Below are 24,642 nucleotides of genomic sequence, written 5' to 3' on the forward strand. Positions count from 1 at the left end.
GTTAATAGCCTCCTTGAGTTTCTACAAGAGAGGCAGGCTACCAATGAAGTAAATAAAGAAGTTGGACATTTATTTTAAGAATCTAATTTTAGAGTTCATTCTATAAACATTTTACCATTTAAAAATGATATGCATTAATAATAGTTTTAATAATAAGAAGTAAATAATGTTAACAATATTGTTAATAATCATCATTAATAATAAATTATGCCTTTTAAAATAACACATTGCTTTCCCTTTAATCATTCTGTGAATCGATACAGCTGTTTTTGTAGCCCCACATGTGTTTACAGAATACCATGAGTGGCTGCCCTTCTTTGACCAGCACCTCTTGTAGCTAGTTATTTTTTCCACCATCCCTTGCCCTGTTTTGTAAAAATACAGTGTTAGTACTCATTCCAGTTTCTAAGCTTTATAACCATTAAATACAAACACACACACACACACACACACACAACACCCGACATTCAATTTCTTTTTCATTACCAGGACTAGGCGATAGGGCTCATAATTTTCCATTTTAATTGGTGTTTTAGCTATCAGTGAAGACTTTTATTTAGGCAGCTTTCTAACTGGATTCCATTTTGTTTAATCACATGGAGTGTCAGTCCAGGGAAAGTCTGCTAGCTCTTACTTAACACTTGGAGTGGGAGGTGAAACTGTTTATGCTGGATACTAGAGATGGTCACGAACAGAAAACAAACAAACATGATGTTCGTTGTCCATTGACATCCAGGAACAGGGACTCACGAACAACCACAAATATGGCCCTGTTCACGAACATGTTCATGGTTGGCTGTTTGTGGGGACCAGCAGGCTCTCCTCCAGCCATCATCCAAGTCAAGATTCTTACTGCACCACTCTCAGAAACCTGAACAGGCACCAGGAAAGGTACCAATAATCAATAATAGCTTGGCCCAGAGCCTGGCAGCAGCCCTGGTACTTGAAGGGATAGATCCCTATCCCACCACACAAAGAAAATTCAAGCTCCAATGCACTCTCTCTATCAAAATGCCAACAGCAGCTGTCTCTCTCTCTCCACTGTCTGCAAATTTAGCCAGAGCGGGGAGCCCACCTCCCCCCTGCTCTTTGCTCCTTTGTAACGAATTTGGAGGTCCACACTTGAAAGGCAGACGTGCCTATCAAGCTAAATTGGGCTTAGATTGGGGTTTCCAGGGCAACAGCAGGAGTTCAGACAGAGTTCAGACAATCCCTGCCCAAGTTGCCAAGGGAATTGATTGCATGTGCCAGACTGTCTGGCTTGACGAACAGCAACGAACAAGTCTTGCAACAACCACCTGTTTGTTTAGAAAGGGGCCTCACAAACAGCTTGTTCGCGAACAGCAGATTCGGCTGTTCGTGGCTTTTTTTTTGTTCTTATTGCTGTTCATGCCCATCTCTACTGGATACTTGAATGAGAATGTGATCACCTGCTGAACTTACCCTGAACACACATCTCATTTTCATACAAGTTGCGTCCTCCGCTCCTATCACTTCAATTTGAATGTTCAGTGTTCAACTTAAAACTTTGTATTAAGCACGTTTGTGCCTGTCCAGTAGCTGCTTATTTTCCAGAACCATGATGCTCCCCAGAAAAATAACCACACCTCTCATAAAGCAGTGTGAGAACACTCACATAAACATTTATTCCCAATAAGGACAATTATACTGTCTTTCTTTTTAGTTTTGAATGTGGGCCATTATGCCACCTGCTGAGACTTTACAGTGCATTTTTTTTAAGGGTTAACTCCTCCTTTCCCTTCTCCTTTTAGGAGCTGTCTGAAATCTCCCTTCCCTGCTCACTTCAGAGAATGACAAGGCAGATCTGGATAAGATAGCAGTGTGAAAGTCACATTCCTTGGCTTCGGTGGTGGAAGACTTATTATTTGTGGGGAAATCAAGCAAAAGCTGGCAGAGGAAGAGCATTCAAGGAAAAGACTGAGAAAGAGAAGGTGGGAATAATGTGGGTGGTACAGGCAATTTTGCTTTCTCTGCTGGCTTGCCTCCTGGTTCATCTCAGAAAATCATTCCAGTCACAGAAGTTGTACCCTCCAGGGCCTCTTTGGGTTCCTTTTATTGGAAGTGTCTGGCGATTAAGATTCAAAGTGTCTAAAGATTCCTTCATTGAGGTATGTACACGAAGGAAGTAAACAGTTTCCAACTATTTTGTGTGTGGATGGATGTAAAGCTCCGTCAAGCTGCGGCTAACTTGCCGTGATGATAGCAAGGGAATTTCAGGATGAGTAGCGGAGATAGTTTGTCATTGCCTTCCTCTGCAGTCTTCCTCGGTGGTCTCACCATCAAAGTACCAACCCTGCATAGCTTTTGGTATCTTATGAGATCAGGCTATACCATGCTTCCTGCTCTCCCCCATCATTTTCTGTTCAAGTTTTATGTTTAATGTAGAAATTTAGAGTCATGAAATTCAGGATTACTGTACAAATGGGTCCAGATCTAATTGGAAGTACCAGATCTAAACTATATAACAAGAGAAATCAGAGAGTATATTATAAGAGCTGTAATTAAGATGTTGGAGCACCAAGATAGCTAGGAGAAAAATATCTCTTTGCGGGGAAAACTGGTTATTGCAAGAAAAAGGAACAAGTCTGAACTGAAAGAAACAGCTTTGTTTAAGAACCTGCCTGGAAGAACAGTTGAGTTAGGTTTCATTGGAGGCATTTTCCCCTTGTTCCTTACTTTTCTCAAATGCTCTTGTGTTTTTCATATAACTTGCTTTAAAGCTGTTTGTGGTTGATACTTTTTTTAAAAAAAATAGTACAAACTTGACATCTTGCATAAGTCAAACCTCAATTTCTGAAGTTTTGTTTTCAATCCTCGTACAAAGTCCACATTGCTTTATGTTGGAACTGCAAGTTGAATCCTATGAGAAATGAATCAAGTTTTTATTATTAGATATTTAAATGGCGATTCTGTATTTTAATCCTTTCTGTGAAAATATCCAGAGATTTTATTTTGTTCTATTTTATTTTTAAATTTTATCATTATAGACATTTAATTTTTGCTTGTATTGTTACTATGGCTTTTTGCTAATGCAATAAAGATTGATGATGATGAAATAATTTTTTTAAATATATATATATATATATATATATATATATATATTTGTTTTAGTTCCATCTTGCTCTGATAACAAAGTTGATCAAAAGTCTTACATTCTTTGGATACATGTTGTATATCATACATTTCATTTCATCTCTACAAGTTCCATCATAATTATATTATTTCCCACTAAGCTATTATCATTATAAGTCTGCTTTCTTTAATTCTAATACTTCTTTACTCTCCTCATTCATTTGATTGTGTTTTGCTGACATATCGTTGTGTCTCTATTTTATACTTCCGTTTAACCCATCTATAAAATGGGGTCCATTTTTGTTTCCCATCATGTCTGTTTTTTTCTTTTATTAATTCTGTCAGTGTGTCCATTTCTGCCATCTCTAAGATTCTCTCTATCAATTCTTCTTTTGTTGGTATATCTGCGTTTTTCCAGTATCTGGCATATACTATTCTTGCTGCTGTTATTATATGGGTTATCAAATATCTAAAAATCTACTGGGTAGAGGAAGAAAAAGGGGAGAAAGGCTCCCACCTGGTAACAATGACAAAAGCCAATAAAGGGAAAGAGTAAAAAGGGGGCTTTAGAACTCTTTTACCTGGCCCTCTCTTTTCTTAGAGAGTACGCTAGACTTGTTTCATTTATTATTAATTACAATAATTACAAAAATTGGATATTTCATCATTATAAATTATACGAAACTGAAATAAATTCCTCTTCTAAACAGCCTTCATTGGAAACAAATATATATTCTTTTATTTTGCTCACTTATGTGATGTTTTATTTTACTTCATTTATACCTCACCTTTCTCCTCTTCTCCATTTCCCCCCTCAGAACAGCCCTTTGAGGAAGGTTACGCTGAGAGTATGTGACTGGCCCAAGGCCACTCAGTAAGCTTCTATGGCCGAATAGGGAATTGAACCTGATTCTCCCAGACCTCAGTCCATCACTCTAGCCAGCCACCATAGTGGCTCTTACATTGCAGTTGTATCTTTCTCTGACTCTACTGGTTTCACTTTTACAAGGCAGCCAGTGTTTTCCTAATGAGGGCATAAGTAGTGTTGCCAGATTCCCTTACACTCCTGGCAGGATGGGAGGGGGACCTGGCATTCACCTTTCTTGGTATGTTTGAGTGCATGCCAAGTGCACATGTGCTCCTGGGAGGGTACAATGATGTCACTTCCAGGAAGTGACATCATTGTGCTGCCGTGGGAGTGCACCCAGGAGGTCTGTTCCCCTGCTTCTCCCCAGCCAGGTGAGTGGTGGGGGGTGGAGGATGGGAGTGGAGGATCCCCCACCTCCACTGGGGGACCTGGAATCCCTAGGCATAAGCCTTATGGGGAAAGGTGAGAAGCTCTCAGCTTTCAAGATTGGCTGCAAGCTGTAGCCACTAGATATAGAGGCGATATAGATGTGTGGTGTATTCTGATCCTGTGGGATGTGGAGAAAGACTTTGCCATCTGTTCTCCTCCCAATGTCTGCCCCGTTGTTCCAAATTTCCCCTTTCAATCTGTACTCTCTTGCTTGCCTGCTGCTCTCCAAACCCCATCCCACGAAATCTACCTGAATGTCCTCCTGCCACCTGCCTGCTCAGATAGGGCAGTCTGGGTAGGCTACCTGGTCTGTATTTTTGCTGTGGTTTTGGTCTGTTGTTATCTGAAACATCTGTGACCTGCCTGTCCTACCCCCTCTGATTGCGGAACAGGTGTATATTCTTAACATCTTTAGTTTTTAGTTTTACTTCTAGTTTAGTTTTAGTTAGATAAGTTTTTATGGTTTTCAACTGAGTTTTATACTTTGTATTTATTCTGTATTTATTGTTGTCGTAGATTAATAATGTTGTTACCGCTCTGAGCCTGTTTGCGGGGAGGGAGAGTTAGAAATTAAATTAAATTAAATTAATTGATGTAGATCAGCTAACTAAATGTCACATGCCTCCTAACAGAGAGGCATACCATCTTTCCTATACATTTGAGGCATATCATAAAGTATAAACTGATGCGGTATGCAAGCCCCTCCCCTCACAAAGTAGACTTACGTACTGATTTCTAATATTGTGCTGTTCTATGCGAGCAGGCTATACACTAGTGGCCAAAAATGTGGAAACCTTTTGGGAAAAGTGTATTTTTGAGGTTTGATGGCTCATAACACCACTTTTTTTGGAGTAATACCATAAAATTATATATCAATGGAAAGATAATTTAATCAAGAATATAATACAACACCTTTTATGAAGGAAATTTTTTTTAGAACAGTAGTTATAAAGAAGAAAATTGAAACAGAAAAAATGAGTTATACAACAATTCTCACCATGTCAGTTAATACTTAGTTGGGTAACCTTTTGCTTTAATTATGTCCTTCAGTCAACTCTTTGTGCCATTTCTTTAATTTTATTACATTTTACAAGCTCACTAAATGAAAGAACACAAAACAAACAAACCAACTTGATAGCAATCACATAGCACACTCTCAGCTCCAATACATGACATCAATAGCTGAATCCTACTGTGACCTGATTGGCTCATTGCCAAAACAAGACAACACTTGATTGGCTCTCTAAAGACTCATGCTCATTGGCTACATTCAAATGAAGGAAAGCTACTTCATATCAACCTAAGCAAGTTGTGCTTCCTTTTCCTGGTTATTTGGCTATAACATTTGATAGAATACAGATAATTGAACAAACATTGTTGCATTACATTCTTGATTAAATTATCTTTCCATTGATATATAATCTTATGGTATTACTCCCCAAAAAAGATGGTGTTATGAGCCATCAAACCTCAAAAATGCACTTTTTCCAAAAGGTTTCCACAATTTGGGCCACTAGTGTATACTCATATCCTCCTCTGTAATTGCATGGTCTGCACCAATACTGTTCCCAGACACAATTCCTCAGCTATCTTCAAATCCCTAGGAACTTTCAGAGTCAAACTGATTCCTTTAGTCTGCACCAGACTTCTTTTGCCCTTCGCCCAGGTGCAAGACCAGGGCTTCAGGACAACTAGCCACAGCCTCCTGTGTTTTCATAAAGGAATAGCTGGTCTGATCTTTTTGCTTCACAGGATATCTGCAAATACCCCAAGGGGAGAGACTTACGTTAGGATTTTTTTACATTGACCCCTCCAAGTCTTTTAGGTCAGGCCTCCGAGCTTGCAGCAGCCATATCTGGCCCTGATGATATGGCCTAGGGAGTTACAAAGTCAGGAGTTCATTAAACACCTGAAGGCCTGTGCAACAATTGACTACATGCGAGTTTGGTGTAGTGATTAAGAGCAGCAGGACTCTAATCTGGTTTGATTCTGGACTTAGAAAAAGTCCATGCTTCTTTCTGGTTCCTCCTGGATCTCTCTGCAGCCTTTGACACAGTAGATCATACTATCCTCTTGATAAGTCTGGAGCCAGCAGTAGGTCTGGTTTAAATTGTTACTCATGGAATGACTGAAGGTTACTGTTGGAGACCAGCTATTTTCTGGGTGGGAGCTATCATGCAGGCTTCTGCAGGGTGCAATCTTATTCCCCATATTGCTCAACAGTTATGTAAAGCCTTTAGCATAATTCATTCGTAACCATGGAATTGGATGTTTTCGATATGTGGATGACACCCAGCTCTGTATCTCTCTATGCAAATCCCCTAGTAATGCGGTAGAGGTTTTAAATTGGGGCCTAACAGCTGCTGTCAAATGGCTGAAATAGAATCAATTGAACCTGAAACCAGATAAGACAGAAGTGATGCTGGTTGGGAAAACAGAAATCTTGAAGGACATGGTGCTCTCTGCTTTCAGTGGGGTCCAGCTGACCCTGGCAGACTTGTTTAAGAGGCTGGAGTTGTTGTGGACCAAACACTGCCACTAAAGAAGCAAGTTAATGCAGTTGTAAAAAATGCTTTCCAGAGTCTAGTCCAGAAGATAGACCCCTATCAACCCAGCTGATCCGGCCACCTAGATCAACAGCATGGTAGTACTGACTGTAGTAATGCCCTTTACATAGGTCTCCCCTCAAAGTCAACTTGGAGACTCCAGTTGGTACAAAATGTCACCACTTGATTATTATCAGGAGCTAGGCAGAGAACACATATTACTCCCATTGGCTACTATTAGTTAAAGGGCTCAGTTCAAGGTATTGGCTGTCATATGCAAAGCCTTTCCATGGCTTTGGTCCCTCATCTCTATGGGACCGTCTGTTTACTTATGCCTAACCATGGCAGCTTTACTCATTTGGGCTTCACATAGAAAGTGAAAAGAATGAGGAATAAGCCTGCTCTGCATGGAACCCCACAGGACAAATTCCACAGTGATGATAACTGTTCCATATCTGGGAAGTGACATCATCACGCAGCCACCCTGGGAGTGCACCCATGCTCTGCAGGGGGACGAATCGGCCCAATTCGGACCCAATTCAGCTGGATTCGAGTCAGATTCAGGACAAATCAGCTCAGATTGGGCCACTGCAAGCATTCCCATGCTCCACAGTGACCCGATCTGGGTTGATTCAGGCCCAATCTGGGCCCATTTCAGGCAGATTCGGACCCAAATCAGCCTGTATCGGGCCACTGTGAAGTGCAGGAGCACTCCCACACTTTGCAGTGGCCTGATCAGGTCTGAAACGGGCCAAATCCAGGAGGCTGCAGCACATGGGAGTGTGTCACGCTGACTGGGAGGGTGCACAGAAGCTGTGTCCCCTGCCATCCAGGTAAGTGGGAGTGGGAGGTGGAGGATGGCATCCCTTGCTCATACTTTGTAAGTCACCTTGGGCATTATTGACATTCCAATATTTTAAATAATTAAATGTCTACTGTTGATCAAATTTATCTGAATTTAGCCCTTTATTTTTCCTCGATCTCCTACAGTATTTCAGTTTTGTCAACAGTGCATTCTGCCAAATGTTGTTAAGCCATTTGTTACCAAATGGTGGTTCCTTTTTCCTACAATTACCACTTTTGTGACTGTAATCAACTTCGGGGCTGGCTCAATGTCTGAGGAAGAGCCATGTTCTTTAAGAGAGCTTAATGACATCAGTTTTGCTTCTAAGGGAACGTTACGTCCCCACATTTGATTAATAAATTGAATAATATGTAGCTCAAAAAGTTGAATGTGGTGCATGTTCAGAAGACGTGCATCAGATCCGAATTTATCATTCCACATCTCCACTAAGGGTTGCCAAGTCCCTTTACCCTCCCAGCGGGAGTGGGGGGATCTGGTACTTAACTCATGCTGTCTCCATGTCTTCTAGGAAGTAACATCATCATGTTGGCCAAGGGAATGATCTGTTTGGGGCCAAAATTGGCCCCAGAAAAGCATGGAAGCATGCCTATGGCCAGTGCGACAACGTCATTTCAGGAACTGTGGGCCAAGCTACACATGACGAATGACACTTGAACGGCAAGTGGATTGAGTGGAGGGCAAGTGAACAGGGAGAAATACACTTGCCGTTCAAGTGTCATTCGTCATGTGTAGCTTGGCCCTGTGTTCCTTGGGTGCCTCCCAGTGGTGAGCGACCTCCAGGGGGCTTGCTAACTCCTGCTGGTCACTGGCAGATCAGCAGGCAATGGGGCAAACCCCCGGGAAGTTGCTCACCACGTGCGGGCCCCTGGGAACCCTATCCCCAATTGCTTGTGCATATGTTCTGTCAAATCTCAACCAACTTACAGCCACCCCAGTAAGGACTTTCAAAACAAGTGAGAAGCAGAAGTGTTTTGCCAGTGCCTCCCTCTGCAGAGTCTTCCTTGATTGTCTCCCATCCAAGTTCCGACCCTGCTTAGCTTCTGCGATCTGACGAGATCGGGCTATACCCTGCCACCTTCTCTCCCCTCTCTAACACTAACCCTGAGAATTTCTATATAGTACTGCCAACTTGTAATGTTATTTTCCTACATAAAAAGCTTCATTGGGCCATTCTCAAACATCAAGCCTCTGTTAAAGGGGCAAGCCAGTTTCCTCCAGACCTGTTGGCAAGTCTGTTAATCTGTCCCACTTCTGTATCAAAATATTAATAGGTGCCATTTACCTGGATTTTCTACCTAAAGAAGCATAACATTTGATAGGGAAGGATGATATTAGAGGTTATGAGACTTCTGCAGAACTAGGGGGCCTAATCCTGGTAGAGAAATTCCTGGAAATTTGAAAGGTGGAACCTGGGGAGGGAGGTCAGCTGGGTATAATGCCACGAAGTCCACATTTGAAAGCTATAATTTTCTCCAGGGGAACTAAACTTCCACAGCTGAAGACTAATCCTAATAGTTAATTAGTGTAATAAAGAAATAGTAGATTTATGATTCTCTTAATCACTGACCGACAAGTGCCCAATTTCATAACTTTGTTTTAAGAAATTAATGAGCATCATCAACATGTATTCTAAGAGCAGCTGTTTGCATATCTTTATTATCGCTTTGGGCCCAATCATTTTATTTAGAGCACAAACATGTTCATTAGCAAGATTTATGTCTGTTTCTAGTTACACCATTTACATTACATTTTATAAAAAGGGTAATGAAAAGGGCTAATTATGCTTCTCCAGCCCTCTGACAGCGGGCAGAGCCAGCGCAGCACAGGAGAGCCAGTGCCACCCCCTTTGCTGTCATTTTCTCTTCACTGTGGCAAAAACTGTACTGCCTGTTGGAAGCTACTTTGAGGGGTTAAAAAACTGACTTTCCCAATGTCCAATACCCACCAAATTTGCAGGGGACATAGTCCTCACTGTCCTCTTTAGACCCCCCCCCCCAAGTTTCAGAGAGATTGCAGCCTGGGAAAGGTATGATCCATGGGTCCCCCCTTTGCTGTCTATTTCTCTTCCAAGTGGCAAAAACTGGACTGTCTGCTGGAAGCTGAAGGGTTAAAGACAAAAGGAAAGCCAGAAGGAGAGTTCAGTCCTTGCCATTGCCAGGAGAATTGATTGAAGGTGCCTTAGTGTCTGGCTTCCCGAACAGCGGCCGAACGCAATGAACGAGGCTTGTGACGACCACCTGTATATTTGGAATGGGGACTCACGAGCGGCCTGTTCGCGAACAGACGAACGGGCTGTCCGTAGGTTTTTTCTGTTCGCATTGCTGTTCGTGCCCATGTCTACTCAGGACTCTGCTAACTGAGCTTTCCAGGAGAAGCCACGGGCAGATGCTTAGCAGGGAAGAAAGAAGGCTCCAGGCCTGCTGAAGAAAATCATCATTGGCTTGCCTTGACTCTATTTCAGAATTTATATATCCCATATCATTGTGCAGCAAAGATAGTTTCATGAGCCACTGCTCATTTCTTCAGACACCTGAAGAAGAAGTACAACTTCTGAAGAAGTGAGCTGTGGCTCACAAAAGCTCATACCCTACCACTAATTTTGTTAGTCTTATAGGTGCTACTGGACTCTTGCTCTTTTCCACAGTTCCAGATTGGTAGCCCCGTTGATCCAGATAGTCAAAACTTAATTTCTGACAAAGGGAGATTTGATTCTCGAAAGCTTGTACCCTGGAAATTGTGTTGATCTTTAAGGTGCTACCAGACTTGAATCTTGCTGTTCTACTGCAGACCAAGATCACAGGAAGAGGTTCTCCTGACTGTCTCATCAGTTAAACAACCTCACCTGGTGGGTACATGAGGGAGGGCCTTTTCAGAGGTAGCCACATGATTATGGAACTGCACCTTTCCTGGAAGGTGCACCTCGCCTGCTCACTGTTGATCTTTAGGAAGCAGGTGAAGACATTTTTATTTAGGACTGCTTTTAATTAACTTTCATTCTATGTTTACTGGCAGTGTAAACTGTGATTTTTGTTTGATCCAGTTTATGAACGTTATTTTATTTATGTTGTAAGACTAGTGATCCCAGGTCACCCAGTGGGGGCAGGGAATCCCCAGCTTCCACCCTCCATCCCACACCACCACTTACCTGGCCAGCGGAGGGGAAAGGCATGGGAATGGGCCTTCCAGGCACTCTCCTGGAGTGGAGCAATAACATGATGATGTCACTTCCTGGGAGTGATGTCATCACAGTGCCTTCAGAGCATTCCCGCTCTTCGCAGCTGGCTGATTTGGGTCAGCTGCAAAGTGCATGCATAGTCGCATGCCTGTGTGATGAGCAAAGACATGGTAAGTGCTACCCCTGCCCTCACCATGAGAGTAGGGGGACCTGGCAACCCTCTGTAAGACACTTTGAGTTCCTGCAAGGAAGAAAGGCAGATAAATTTTATAAATAAGTAAAGTTAATAAGTAAGTTACTGCCTCACTGAGAAAAGCCCCAGAGTCCTGCCTTACCTTCTGTAAGGGCTGTTATATAACACTGAACCTCTTCCGCTGGCTCTTTCTCCTGCCTGCTACAGAAGGGCCTCTGACAGAGATTGGCTGAGCTGTTCAAGTCCTGAAGTGCACCAGAAGAGAAGAAGCAAGTAGAGCCTGTAAAGGGAAGCTTACTTGTTAGCTTGTCCCCAGGAGAAAGGCCGTTTCCACACACATTAAATAATGTACTTTCAATACACTTTAGAAATCCTTTGGAAGTGGATTTTTTGTTTCACACATGAAAACCTAGTTCCAAATGATCACTAAAGAGCATTGAAAGTGCATTATCCAACGTGTGTGGAAGCAGCCAAAGAAAGGAGCAAAGGCAAAAAACCCAAGTTGTGCGCTCAAGGAAAACTGGGAAGGCGAGTGTGTTTAGAGAGCTACACCTGTGCATCACAGAAAGAGGAAAGAGTATGCGTTGAAATCAGTTTGTTTGTAGGAATAACGTTTGTTCTTGTCTCTTTTCTTGTTAATGGCAGTTGGCAAAGATTTATGGAAATATATACACTCTATGGATAGGGTCTAAACCTGTAGTTGTACTTTCTGGATTCCAAGCTGTGAAAGAAGGACTTATAAATCATGCAGAACACTTTGCTGAGAGATGTGAGACCCCTTACATTAAAGCTTTCACAAATGGGAAGGGTGAGTTGTGTGAAGATCTTATTTCTCTTACAGAGAAATCACTTGTTTATTTGATTGATACCCTGTCTTCTTCCCTCAGATTCTTGGTATTTAATAATGCAATTACAAACTGCAAGGACATTCAAACAAATAACATGCAACAGCAAAACATGCACCAAATAAAAATGCGCAGTTCAAAAATGAGGCCAAATATACCAAAACAGTTTACTCACCATCAAATGCCCTCTGAAAAAGAAGTGTCGAGCATGCCTTCCTAAACGCAGACAGGGAAGATATCATTTGCACTCACTCTGGTAGGCCATTCCAGAGAATTCCCCCCATAGAGCAAATCCATGTCTTCGCTGAAAGAAGGGGATGGGCAGGACAGGAGAGGTTGTTTGAAAGGGTTGGAGTGGTTCCACAGAGGGAGAGATAGAAAGAGGGACCAGCAGCCCCAAGAAATGAGGGGGGCCAGAGCAGTTCCATACCGCTCCGAGACACCTCACCTGTGCAGGTAGTACGGGCACTACTTATAACAGTTTGGGCATCATTGCCAGACACCAACCATCTTCCTGCCTTCAGGAAAGCATGGGATGGACTGGACAGCAGAGGTCTCCAAAGGGTTTGTAGAAGGAGAAATGGGGACCATGTGAGTGATGATGAAATGTGCAGACATGAACCACCTTCCTGCCTTCGCAGAAAGGATGGGAGAGAAAGAACAGGAAAGGTCACTAGGAACAGTTAGAGTGGAAACAGGCCCGAGAACTGAGTGGGGCTGGTGCGGTTACCCACCACTCAGACACCTAACCTGAGCAGGCACTACTCACTACTGAGAGCCTTTCCTGCCTTTGCAGAAAGGAAAGAAGTCGAGAGACCCATTCCCCACTGCTCAGAGGGCACAGTGGTTGCAATGGATCGGGGCACCGTGTGGCTCAAATACATGTGCAGCAGTTCCTGAGCTGTTGCACAAGTGACCAAAGGAGGCTGCCGCCAGCATCACCTACTTTCCTGCCTTCGCAGAAAGGAGGTGTCATGATGATCTGGCTGTGCCAGAAAGGCCTAGCAAGGCCTCAAAAGCCTGTTAGCAGTGGGAGTAAGCCTGCCTAAACCTGACCCCAACGTGCCAGCCCTCATTTGAGATACCCGCTGGACTCGGCGAGCGAGGGTGCGCAATGATGGCATGGAGAACCAAGGGGCAAGATGCTTTAGTAGCCTGCAGAAGCCTATGCTCTCCACGATGGATAGAGGCAAGCCATGTAGGGCAATCGTCTCTGCCAAGACAAGAAGGCCCGCCTCCTGAACCCTCAACCTCACCGTTCTAAGCTGTGCTCTCCCAGACCTCGAGGGAACAACCTCTGTGAGCATGGCCTGCCTGAGCGCTCCGCTCCCACCAGTGTCACCCTCAGTGCAAGGATTCTTGCTTGGGGTGGATTCCAGTGACCCTCCCACTGATCTCCGCTCAGAACAGCTGGTCGCCCCCTTTCTCCCCCCAACAGATGTTTCACTGGGTGCGGATGGAGACCACAGGCTCGGGTGGTACGTCTTCAGGTGCCTAGTGAGGGCTGTCGATGACAGGTGCTTTGGGGTTTTGCCCCTGTGCACCAGGACATCACAGACACAGCACAGCACCACAAAGTGGTCATTAGGAAGGGCCCAAAAGTGCCTCCATACAGAGGCATTGAAATGTGGACCACCAACTGTCCCAGGGGAAGGAGGACGATCGGTTACAGGCTGTGCTGTGGAGCTGGCCATGGACAATGGATTGAGGGGTGGACTGCAGGCAGGGACTCCACCGAGAGTTTGGAATGGGGACAGGAGGGATGTTTCATAAAACACAAACCATTCCTCCAGGGATCCATCACCCACCTCCTCTCCCCCCAGCGGAAAGACCTCTTTGTCCTCCTCCACAGCCCCTACAGGTGAATCTGGGGGAATGGGAGTACTCTTTGCTGCCCCCGAGCCACACCCAGCACAGCTTTCCACAAGTAAACCAGGAGGACTGCCTTTGCACTTCACACCACAACCACCTGTGGTGGCCACTACAACATGAAGACTCATTGTGCCACCAAAGCAGAATTAAAGAGGACAGAAAAGGAGAGAACACTGTGAGCCCTCAGCAGAGGTGCCCACAGAGCTTGGCCCCAGAGCCTGGCAGCAGCCCTGGAACCAGAGGCAGGGGATAGAGCCCTAGCCCAGCACACCCAGAAGCCTGACCAGATCAGGCACTGATAATAATAATAGTAATAGTCAGGGTGAGCCCTCAACCAAGGTGCCCACTGTGCTTGGCCCCAGGGCCTGGCAGCAGCCCTGGGACCAGAGGCTTAGGCTAGAGCCCTAGCCCAGTACACTTAGAAGCCTGACCAGATCAGGCACTGATACTAATAATAGTAATAGGGTGAGCCCTCAGCCAAGGTGCCCATTGAGCTTGGCCCCAGGATCTCGCAGCAGCCCTGGAACCAGAAGGAGGGGCTAGAGCCCTAGCCTAGCACTCCCAGATACCTTACAAGATCAAGCGCTAATAATAATGTAAGATCTCAGCTGATTTGCCCACTGAGCTTGGCCCCAGGGCCTGGCAGCAGCCCTGGAACCAGAGGATGGGGCTAGAGCCCTAGCCCAGCACACCCACAAGCCTGACCAGATCAGGTATTGATACTGATAATCAATTTGAGCCCTCAGCCAAGGTGCCCACAGAGCTTGGCCTCAGAGCCTGGCAGCAGCCCTGGAACCAGAGGATGGGGCTAGAGCCCTAGCCCAGCACACCCACAAGCCTGATCACCAGATCAGGCATTGATATTGTTAATAATAATAGTCAGGGTGAGCCCTCACCAGAGGTGCCCACTGAGCTTGGCCCCGGGGTCTGGCAGCAGCCCTGGAACCAGAGGGGATAGCTCCCTATCCCACCCACCACACACAGAAAAAAGCTGAGCTCCAGTGCACTCTCCCTCTCTCTCTCCCAAAAGGCTATCAACAGCTCTGTTCCACTCTACTGCTTGCTGAAAGTGAAAGCCAGAACTGGGAGTGCAGTGCCCTTTTATAAGCAGAGTTCTCATGGAGAAAAGCAGGAGGTCTGTGGTTGGCAGTCAGAACTGCCTATCAGAGTTTGCAGGGATGAGATTGGAGTTCCCATGGCCATGGAACACCCCCCCACCTACCTACCTCCCCCCTGGTGTCTGCTCCCACATTACCGATTGTAACCAATTTGCAGCTCCACACTTGGAAGGAAGACCTGCCCATCAAGCTAAGTTGGGCTTTGATTGGGGTGTCCAGGGCGACAGAGGGAGTGCAGACAGAGTTCAGGCACTCCCTCCTTTTGTTGCTGAGGCAATTGATTGAAGGTGCCTGAGTGTCTGGCTTCCTGAACGGCGGCCGAGCGCAACAAACGAGGCTTGCAACAACCACCTATTCGGCTGGAATGGCGCATCACAAACGGCCCTTTCGTGAGCAGCCGAGCGGCCTGTTCCTTGGTTTTTTCCGTTCGTAATGCTGTCCGTGCCCATGTCTAGACATGACACTCAGATTGGAAAGATTGATAAAGCTTTTGCTGATTTATTGAGTGTGGCAATTTTGGCAAAGTGAAGCTACAATGTAACTGAGAACAATTTTAATCGCCATTAGCATTCCACACCCTGGGAAACTCTTACAAGATGACTCAGCTCAACCCCACCCCTCCTGCGTAGATAAAAATGACCTGCCAACATCTTTTCCACACTGTGACACTGAGACATCTCTGTCTTTTGGTGCTACACCTCTGAAGATGCCAGCCACAGCTGCTGGCGAAACGTCAGGAACTACAATGCCAAGACCACGGCAATACAGCCCGGGAAACCCACAACCATCAATTTCAATCTCGTATTAACACATGTAGTCGTGAATTGCCCTTTGTATTTTTGCAACAATTAATGACTGAAGACGTATACATGAGAGAAAGTGAATGTATTCTGCTGAAGGTTGTTGTGGGTTTTCCGGGCTGTATTGCCGTGGTCTTTGCATTGTAGTTCCTGACATTTCACCAGCAGCTGTGACTGGCATCTTCAGAGGTGTAGCACCAAAAAACAGAGATCTCTCAGTGTAATGTATAGTGTAATGTATCCAACAATACAACAGAGCCACCCTGTGGTAGTAAACCATAACTACTCAAGTAACACCAATGTCCTTTAAATGTTAAAATGTGGTGTTAGCAGCAGTTCAACAAATTAAATTACAGTGTATTCAAAACGGTCCAATATAAGCAATGCCACAAACAGAGGACAGTAAAATGGGCTTCTGGTATTAATCCTGTTTCTGGAATCCAATTCCTTCATCAGGTGAAGTAAAGCAAAATCTTCAGCAGAATATATTGTCGAAGGCTTTCACGGCTGAAGAACGATGGTTGTTGTGGATTTTCCAGGCTGTATAGCCGTGGTCTTTGTATTGTAGTTCCTGATATTTCGCCAGCAGCTGTGACTGGCATCTTCAGAGGTGTTGCCTTCGACAATATATTCTGCTGAAGATTTTGCTTTACTTAACCTGATGAAGGAATTGGATTCCAGAAACAGGATTAATACCAGAAGCCCATTTTACTGTCCTCTGTTTGTGGCATTGTTTATATTGGACCGTTTTGAATACACTGCAATTTAATTTGTTGAACTGTTGCTAACACCACATTTTAACATTTAAAAGACATTGGTGTTACTTGAGTAGTTATGGTTTACTACCACAGGGTGGCTCTGTTGTATTGTTGGATACATTACACCATGGTCCATTGTATTATATTCAAGCGGAGGAGGCAGTTCACACAGTACACCATTTCTGCATGCAAGTTTCCCCAGTACTTATCGAGTTATGCATTCACATAGATCAATGTTAAATATGAATAAGGCAGTCATGGGAATTCATACAACTAAAGAGTAGACATCAAGTATTTCGACTACTTGGAACAGAGCTGAGAAGAAAAGTGAAAGAGCCAGATTTGGTAGCTTAGTGTAGAACAGAGATGTGCTCAAGTCTGCATGTTCTAGGCTAGAAATCTGTTTTTTCTCACAAGAATTTCTGTAACAGTTTCTTATTGACTCTTAATGGCTTTAGGTATTATTTATTCAAATGGTCATAACTGGAAGCAGCAGCGGAAGTTTGGGGTTGTTACTTTGCGAAAGCTGGGACTGGGGAAGAAAGGCATGGAGCAACAAATAGAAGAAGAGGCCCTTCAGCTAGCTGAGACATTTGCACATTCAAAAGGTATGCAGTGCTAAGAAATTATGTCGGCATAGGCTCTAATCTTCAGAAATCCTACTTCCATAATGAAGACTAATATAGATGAGTGCATATGATCCTTTACTATTTGATTAATGAGTTTAATTTGTTTGTAAAAGAAGCCATTGATTTTGAATGACGTTTGACTTGTTTTTCAGCGGCTTTGGCTAGAGCAATCACGTTAGATTGACAGATCAAAATTTTTCTCTCCCCAATTTATCTTCAGAACCATCTGTACAAAATTGGTTAATTTAAAAGATAGTGATTGGTTTATGGTCATCTAGTAAGCTTCAAGGATGAGCGACAATTAAACCAAGAATGAGAGAGAATTAAACCAAAGCACTAACAAAAGTACCGGTCTGGTTATCAGATTGTAGAGACATTAACAATATTAACTAGACAGGCAAAATAAATGCAAATAATTTTATTTTCAGGGCAACCAATTGACCCTGCATTGTTCATCAGAAACTCAGTCGCCAATGTGATCTGTGCAGCAGTTTTTGGATTCCGGTTTTCTGTTGAAGATCAAGATTTCCTCCAAATGCTGGAAGCTATTCAATTTGTGTTAACATTTTCAGCTAGTTTTGTTTATGTGGTGAGTAGTCTTTTCCTTTCCGGCTGATTCACATGGGCCTCTGAAGTCTCTAGGAAACCATCTTTGGAGGCTGCTGTCAGGAGATGACAAGCTGTGAAACAATAAGTATCCCTCGATCACTTTCATTTAATCACATTTTTCCAATCAAAATTTCCTTCCCAAATTTCCTTCCCATCTGTGGGAAAAAGAGAAAGGGCTCCCCTGTTTTTTTTTCCCAGGGTGAGAAGTAGCTGGGATGACTCTGAGCTGAAAAAAAGCTAGACAGGCAGAGGGTTAATCAGCCTCTGGTCAACATCTGTGATACTCCTTGGCTGAAATTGGTTGCTTTCTGCAGGTTCTTTTCAAGAAAAAATATCTCAAGAGAATATTGATGTATATTTACTCTCTTTTTAAAGAGAATCCCGATTTGTATTTTTAGATTACATTTTTGTTGTACAGGTGTAATTCTGAGTAATCACATTGTACGACCAGTGTTTATCTTATGTGGCTTGTGGCTCTTGACATTCTTGTGAGTTTGAAATATGCAAATGATCAAATACTATTTGGTTCTTTTAAACGATCCAAATTCTAGAATTCTCTGGAGTGAAACAGATTTCTCATGGCCCAAGAAGCATGAAAAGCAAATTAGATATGAGTAGGGGTGTACACCACCAGAAAGTTTCAGTTTTCATGCTTCAGAATTTCAGAAGTGGGAAAAAGATTTGGAAAAAAGTGATTTCTGAAGTGGCAAGCTGCTTCGGAAATTGCTTCTTGCCCCACTTCGATATGCTCCGTGAAGATTTGGAACACATCGGAACTTCCTGACCCACCGCTTATTTCACCCAATGGGAGGAGAATGAGCAGGTTCCCTCCTCCCCCGCCCATTGGGTGAAATAAGTGGTAGAGGGGGTTCCCACGCTTCAGCTGGCAGGCGGGGGGACTGTGAGGCAGGAACATATATGGAACATAGAGATGCAGGATTGCAGGCAGTGTTTTCAAGGATTTCAGGAGACTGCTTAAAAAGAGTAAATCAAGCAATAGTGAATTAATATAGTTCATATTAGCGGAACTTGTACTTTAACATGTATAACTTAAATGTTATAACTATGTGCATCAAGACTGATTTTCTTTCTTGACATTTCTGATACAGTGTCAATACAACTGTTTCAATTCTTAGATTTTTTTTTGGAAAGCAAGAGAGAATGTTTAGAAACTTTTTATTTATTTATTTATTTATTTTTATATAACAGATGAGGGAAACAGAATAGAAGGGAGAGGGGAGAAAAAAATCATATATTTGTAAATTTAACACATTGCACCATTTACAGCGCAATCCTATGGCCGGCCCCAACGCCGACGCGGCTGCACTGGTGGTGTGGCGGCGCCGCCGGGCCGGATCCTGTGCCAGCAAAGTGTGGCCTCAGCGGCGCCCGCAGCGGCGCAGAGATGCAATTTTGGAGAACCAGAAAGTGTTGTGGGCGGGTCTGATCCACGGCCGCCGCCAGGCGCAGCCAAAGGGCGCTGTTCCTGACAAGCGTCAGGGGGAGGGGCCAGGAAAGGCGCAGCCTATGGGCAGCACGCGATCCCGGCCAGGCCCCAGAGCAGCAGGCAAACCGCGCCCATGCTGGCAGACTGCCTCGGCTCGTGTGTCGGGCGGGGCTCGCAGTCGGGAAGGAGAGGGGTGGGCGTAGTCTGAGAAGCCTTTCCCCCGTTTGCCCAATGTAGCACCAAGTCCCTGGCGGCCGCGTCCAGAGAGGTTGGCATGGGACTGGCAGGCGCCCTGCCATGAGGAATCCAGGGCAGCAGCCAGTCTCTGGCAGCAGGGGACAGCCCCCAAGTGGCGCCGAAGGGGAGGGCTGGCCTGAGGCCGCCACCAAGAGGCAGACACAGCGGGCCTGCCCCCTCATCCCCATCCCAAGGCAAAGAACACAGACACCCATTGCACAGAAATCAGCCTTTATTATTATATCATCCCACCTCCCCCAGCAGACGTGAGGAAGGGGAGGCGTGTAGGAGAGCCGTCTGTGCAGCAAAACACCCCACCCCACCCCCAAGGCGGCAGCGGCGGTCACCGGCGAGGCCGGCGGCCGGACCCCCTTGGCCGTCCACGGGCCCGGCCTCTCGCACGCAACTGGGCCCGAGGGAGGGGTGCCTCTGGGGCGGGTGGAGCTGCTGCAGCGGGTGGGGCCGGAGGGTCGAGGATGGCGACGAGCCGCCCGAGCAGGGCTTCGGCACGGACTTGAGAGGCACACCCCACCCCTCCCAACAACCATGGCCTGTTGGCGTGGGAGGCTGGCAACTGCTCCACGGGATTGGATGCGAGGCAGGACGCCCTGGGGTGGAAGGTGTTGGAATGACCAATGGGGCTGCTGCAGACGCCCGAGGGGCTGGACCCACTCTGGGAGGCGGCCGCTCATGGGACTGTGTTGCTGGGGCTGCGGCTGCGATGGGGGCGACCCTCCCCAGGCGCGCGAGACCTCCTGCCCGGGATATGGCATCCACCTGCCACCACCCTGGATTCTCCATTGGTGGGGGCTAGGGTTCCAGCGAGCGGACCGTTTGCCCTGCCATCTCCCGCCCCCTTGCAGCTGCAGCTCGCACCACCCTCTCCCTGGCTTATCGTGTGCCAGCTACTCTCCCCACCGGGGATCCCCGCTCACATGCCCCGCCCCAACCCTCTACCTGGCCATAGATACAGGGGGGTTAGCCGTGTTAGCCTGTGGTAGCGAATTCAAAAAGGGTCCCGTAGCACCTTTACAACTATCCAATTTTATTGTGGCACAGGCTTCTGAGAATCAAGTTCTCTTCGGCAGATGGGTGGTACAGACACTGGTCAAATACAGAGGAGGAGGGGGGGAGGAGGGAGGGAGGGGGCGGGGAGGCAAGACGGGGTGTGTCGGATACATTTGTGGCAATGTGCAGGTGGGGAGATGTGACGGGAGTGTTGGGGGAGGGGCGGAGGACGAAGTCAGACTCGCAGACACAGAAAACAGTTGTTGTACATCTCGTTTTATTGCACTGGAAAGAGCGGGCTTGCGTTTAGGCTGGCGAGGGAGCCGGAGCATTCCACACAGCCCTCCTTCCCGCTCGGAGGGGCGGGGCTGGGATGCAGGCCGCGGCGCGACGGTGCTTCCTGGGCTGCAGCCAACCGTCCGTCAGAGATGTTTGGGGAGGGCGGGGCGCGGGGGAGCAGCCATGCCCTGGACGTGCCTGTGGGGGAAAAAGACACGTGTGGGCTTTGCCTCATTCCACTGGCAAGGCAAGCCCCACACTCCGCCATCGGGGGGGGGTTGCACATGGTCGAGGGCAGCAGCTGATGCATGACGGTCTGGTGAGGATGCACTCGGCCTTGGCACGCCTTTACCTCTAAGGGAGAGAATGAGCTGGTCACAACAAACACCTGGCCACATGTGGTTTTCGAGGCGCCTGCCTCTGAGGCAGCCAGGGGCGGCCATGGTTGCCCCCCACCCCTGCTGGGCCTCACCCAAAGCGGCAAGTGAGCGGGTGGGTTCAGGTGAATGGGCGGTTTGCACTAATCTGCGGAATGCCCCCCCACCTCCTCCTTACCTGTCAGCGCTCCGTCGGTCATCACCAGGTGGGAGCGCCAGAGTCAGGGCACCTGCAAGGAAACGGGAGAGCATGCGGTTAATTTGCAAAGTGTCATTCCCTTCTGCCACGGAAGGGTTAGTTTGTTTGTGCTTAGTTAGAAGCAACTAGCATGCATCAGTTAGCTGTGGAGTCATTCTTTCTATCACGGTAGAAAGAGAGTTAGGCAGACATTTGCACCTCTTCCCCTTTATGCGAAGTTCCCCCAGTTTTTCGCAAAGTCCCCGGAGTGCATTCTGCGCCTGCCAATGTGAATGCCCTCAGCCCGTTTCGGTTTTCAAAGGGGCAATGCCACTCAGCAGACGGGCAGAGCCTCCGGCCGAGTGCTCACTTACCTGGGGGTTTGGGCGGCGCTGGCCGGATGTTTTGTAGGGCGCGGTCGCAGGTGATTGGGTGCAGAGAGGGGGGCTCGTCCACGCCGGGCGCGCACGCTGATTGGTCCCCGGGATAGTTCTCATCCTATGCTCCTTCGGGCCATAGGGGCGGGGCGAGGCGCTCAGAGAGGGGGCTGATTTTTCGCCGTTCCATGGACGCCTATGGGCTACGCCTTCTTTTTCCGTGGCGTAGCTTTTTTGCGCCGCTGTGGGCGTTCCCGCTTCTGGAGGAGCTTAGGGAGCGGACTAACTCTGACCCCGCCTTGCTCCCCGCCCCCCCCTGCGTCGGCGTAGGGCTCTACGCCACTTCTGCGCCGCCGCCCGGGCGCCTGTGGCTTGCACCGGTGCTGGCCCGCCGGCGGGCCAGCGCCGCGTCCCAGCGCGGGCGGAAGGCCACTTACGCGGGCGTACGGGCTAGATGCGCCCTCGCAAGCCTTAGTTCGGTTCCTGTTCACTTTCCGTGCCCTTCTTAGGATTGGGCTGTCAGTCTAATATGTTTCAAACTCCTAATTCTAATTACAGATATCTCTTTATGTTCTGCAGCTCAGCTATTATTTTCTATTTTTCAATTTATTTTTAGTTATTGTCCATAAAGGTCTTCATCTTGACTATAGGCTAGGTTTCTTCAATCTTCTTCTGTATCCAGGTGTACAATGGCTCCCAAATGTCATTATGTGTTATAATATCAACATCTTTCAATAAATTGTCGAAGGCTTTCACGGCCGGAGAACGATGGTTGTTGTGGGTTTTCCGGGCTGTATTGCCGTGGTCTTGGCATTGTATTTCCTGACGTTTCGCCAGCAGCTGTGGCTGGCATCTTCAGAGGTGTAGCACCAAAAGACAGAGATCTCTCAGTGTCACAGTGACTTTCAATAAACTCGAAAGTTTGTCCATTTCAGCTGTCTCAAGTATTTTTTCAATCAGATTTCCTTGTGTTGGAGTAGCTGCCATTTTCCAGAGTCCCGCGTATAAAATCTTAGCTGTTGTAATTATGTTCAAAATCAGGTGTTTTTGGTTTTTATTAACTGGAACCAATATGTGGTTTAGTAAGAAGAGTTCTGGTTTCAAGGGTAAGCAAATCTAAAGTGTCTGTTGAATCATTCTGTAGACCATCTTCCAGAACTCTGCTGCTTTTTTACATGTCCACCACATATGGAAATAAGAACCCAGCATACTTTCACATTTCCAACATTTATTTGACGTATTTGAAGACATTATAGCTATCCTAATGGGAGTTAAGTGCCACCTGTAAAACCTTTTGTATACATTTTCTTTCAGAGAAGCCGATTTTGTCATTCTTAAGTTGCCTTTCCACATTTGCGACCATTGCTCTAACTCAATTGTATGCCCCACATTCTCTGCCCATTTTATCATGGTATCTTTAACTTCTTCCCCCTGTAGTTTTATGTTTAGAAGTACATCATATATTTTCTTTATCATTTTAACATTAGTACTACACATTATGTCAATATTCTCATCTTTTTCATAGAAACCCATTACTTTATCTTTTTTATATCTGGATTCCAGTTGTGCCTGACCCCACCATCCCAGCTCAATATCTAGATCTGCCCTTTCTTCTGAGTTTTTTAACAAACCACCGAGTTTCAATAATTCCTTATAAGTAGGAGCCTTCCCCTCCTTTTTCAAGGTGGGTTGTGTAAATGCTTCTATTGGGGACACCCATAGAGGAATTTTCTCATAGAAAGTATATATTACTCTTTCCCAGACCGAAACTAGTGCCTTCCTTATCCAATGGTTTTTAAAATATTTATGATATTCCCATTTTTATACCAGAGAAATGCATGCCAGCCTATCAGTAGATCATGTCCTTCCAAATTTAAAAGCCTTCCCCCCCTCAAAGTAATCCAGTTTCTCAACCAAGTCACTGCACAAGCCTTATAATATAGAAGCCAATCTGGTAGAGCAAAACCAGCTTTTTCCTTTGCATCTTGCAACGCTTTCAGTTTAATTCATGGTCTTTTGTTCTGCCAAATAAAGGATTGCACAGCCTAGTTAAGCTCTTTAAAGAATTGTTCAGGTACCACTATTGGTATGTTTTGAAACAAAAATAGAATTCTTGGAAGGACATTCATTTTTGTCGCTGCAATTCTTCCCAACAATGGTATCTACAGATCCTTCCATCTTTCCAAATCTTTTTTTGATTGAAAAGCAAGAGAGAATGTTGATATGCCTTCCACCATTCCCTTCCACCATTCCCTAGCATGGCCATGAATTCCATCTTTGATTCACGGAGGACCAAGCTACAAGTGACGAATGACACTTGAACGGCAAGTGGATCGAGTGGAGCGCAAGTGGAGGGCAAGTGAACAGGGAGGAATACACTTGCTGTTCAAGTGTCATTCGTCACTTGTAGCTTGGCCCTGAGAGTGTTAATATACCTAATATGCATGCATCTGATGAAGAGAACTGTGCTTCTCAAAAGCTTATGCTACAATAAAGTTGGTTAGTCTTAAAGGTGCTACTGGACTCTTTTTGATTTTGCTACTACAGACTAACACGGCTAACTCCTCTGCATCAATATTCCTGGAGTTATCCATTATGAGAACACTAGACTGGTATTTGTTATTCTGTTAGTAGATTTTGCTTTCACCTTTCCCCTATTTTTCCTTTCCTTTTCTCTTTTCTTTCTTTTCTTTCTTCTTTCTTTTTGCTTCTTTCTCTTGCAGCTGTATGAACTTTTCCCACGGCTCATGGACCTTCTGCCAGGTCCTCACAAGAAGTCATTCTTATACAGAGAAGCTGTGCTTTCATTTGCAAAGAAGGTGATAGAAAAGCACAGAGAGCATCAGGCCCTGCACGACCCACAGGATTACATTGATTTCTATCTACTTCAGATGGAGAAAGTAAGTACACCCTTTGTACCTACAATTAGCTCAACTCAA

General features: G+C 45.7%; 1 protein-coding gene across 3 annotated transcripts in view; it reads left to right on the forward strand.

Moving 5' to 3' along the window:
* Nucleotides 1-24,642, forward strand: part of LOC129331899 (cytochrome P450 2J2-like) — an 85,021-nt gene that overhangs the window by 11,875 nt on the left and 48,504 nt on the right. For 2 of the 3 annotated variants that reach the window (XR_008597297.1, XM_054982558.1), the window contains exons 2-6: nucleotides 1,773-2,129; nucleotides 11,815-11,977; nucleotides 17,021-17,170; nucleotides 17,620-17,780; nucleotides 24,427-24,603. Coding sequence is in view for 2 of the 3 variants with exons in the window: in XM_054982558.1 (XP_054838533.1) it covers nucleotides 1,962-2,129; nucleotides 11,815-11,977; nucleotides 17,021-17,170; nucleotides 17,620-17,780; nucleotides 24,427-24,603 (819 nt within the window). In the remaining variant the exon portion in view is untranslated. Of the gene's footprint in view, nucleotides 1-1,772; nucleotides 2,130-11,814; nucleotides 11,978-17,020; nucleotides 17,171-17,619; nucleotides 17,781-24,426; nucleotides 24,604-24,642 lie in introns of those variants that run through there. The other variant, XM_054982559.1, reaches the window with a different exon arrangement.

The sequence above is a fragment of the Eublepharis macularius genome, chromosome 6 (assembly GCF_028583425.1).
Source record: "Eublepharis macularius isolate TG4126 chromosome 6, MPM_Emac_v1.0, whole genome shotgun sequence".
Lineage (NCBI taxonomy): Eukaryota > Metazoa > Chordata > Lepidosauria > Squamata > Eublepharidae > Eublepharis > Eublepharis macularius.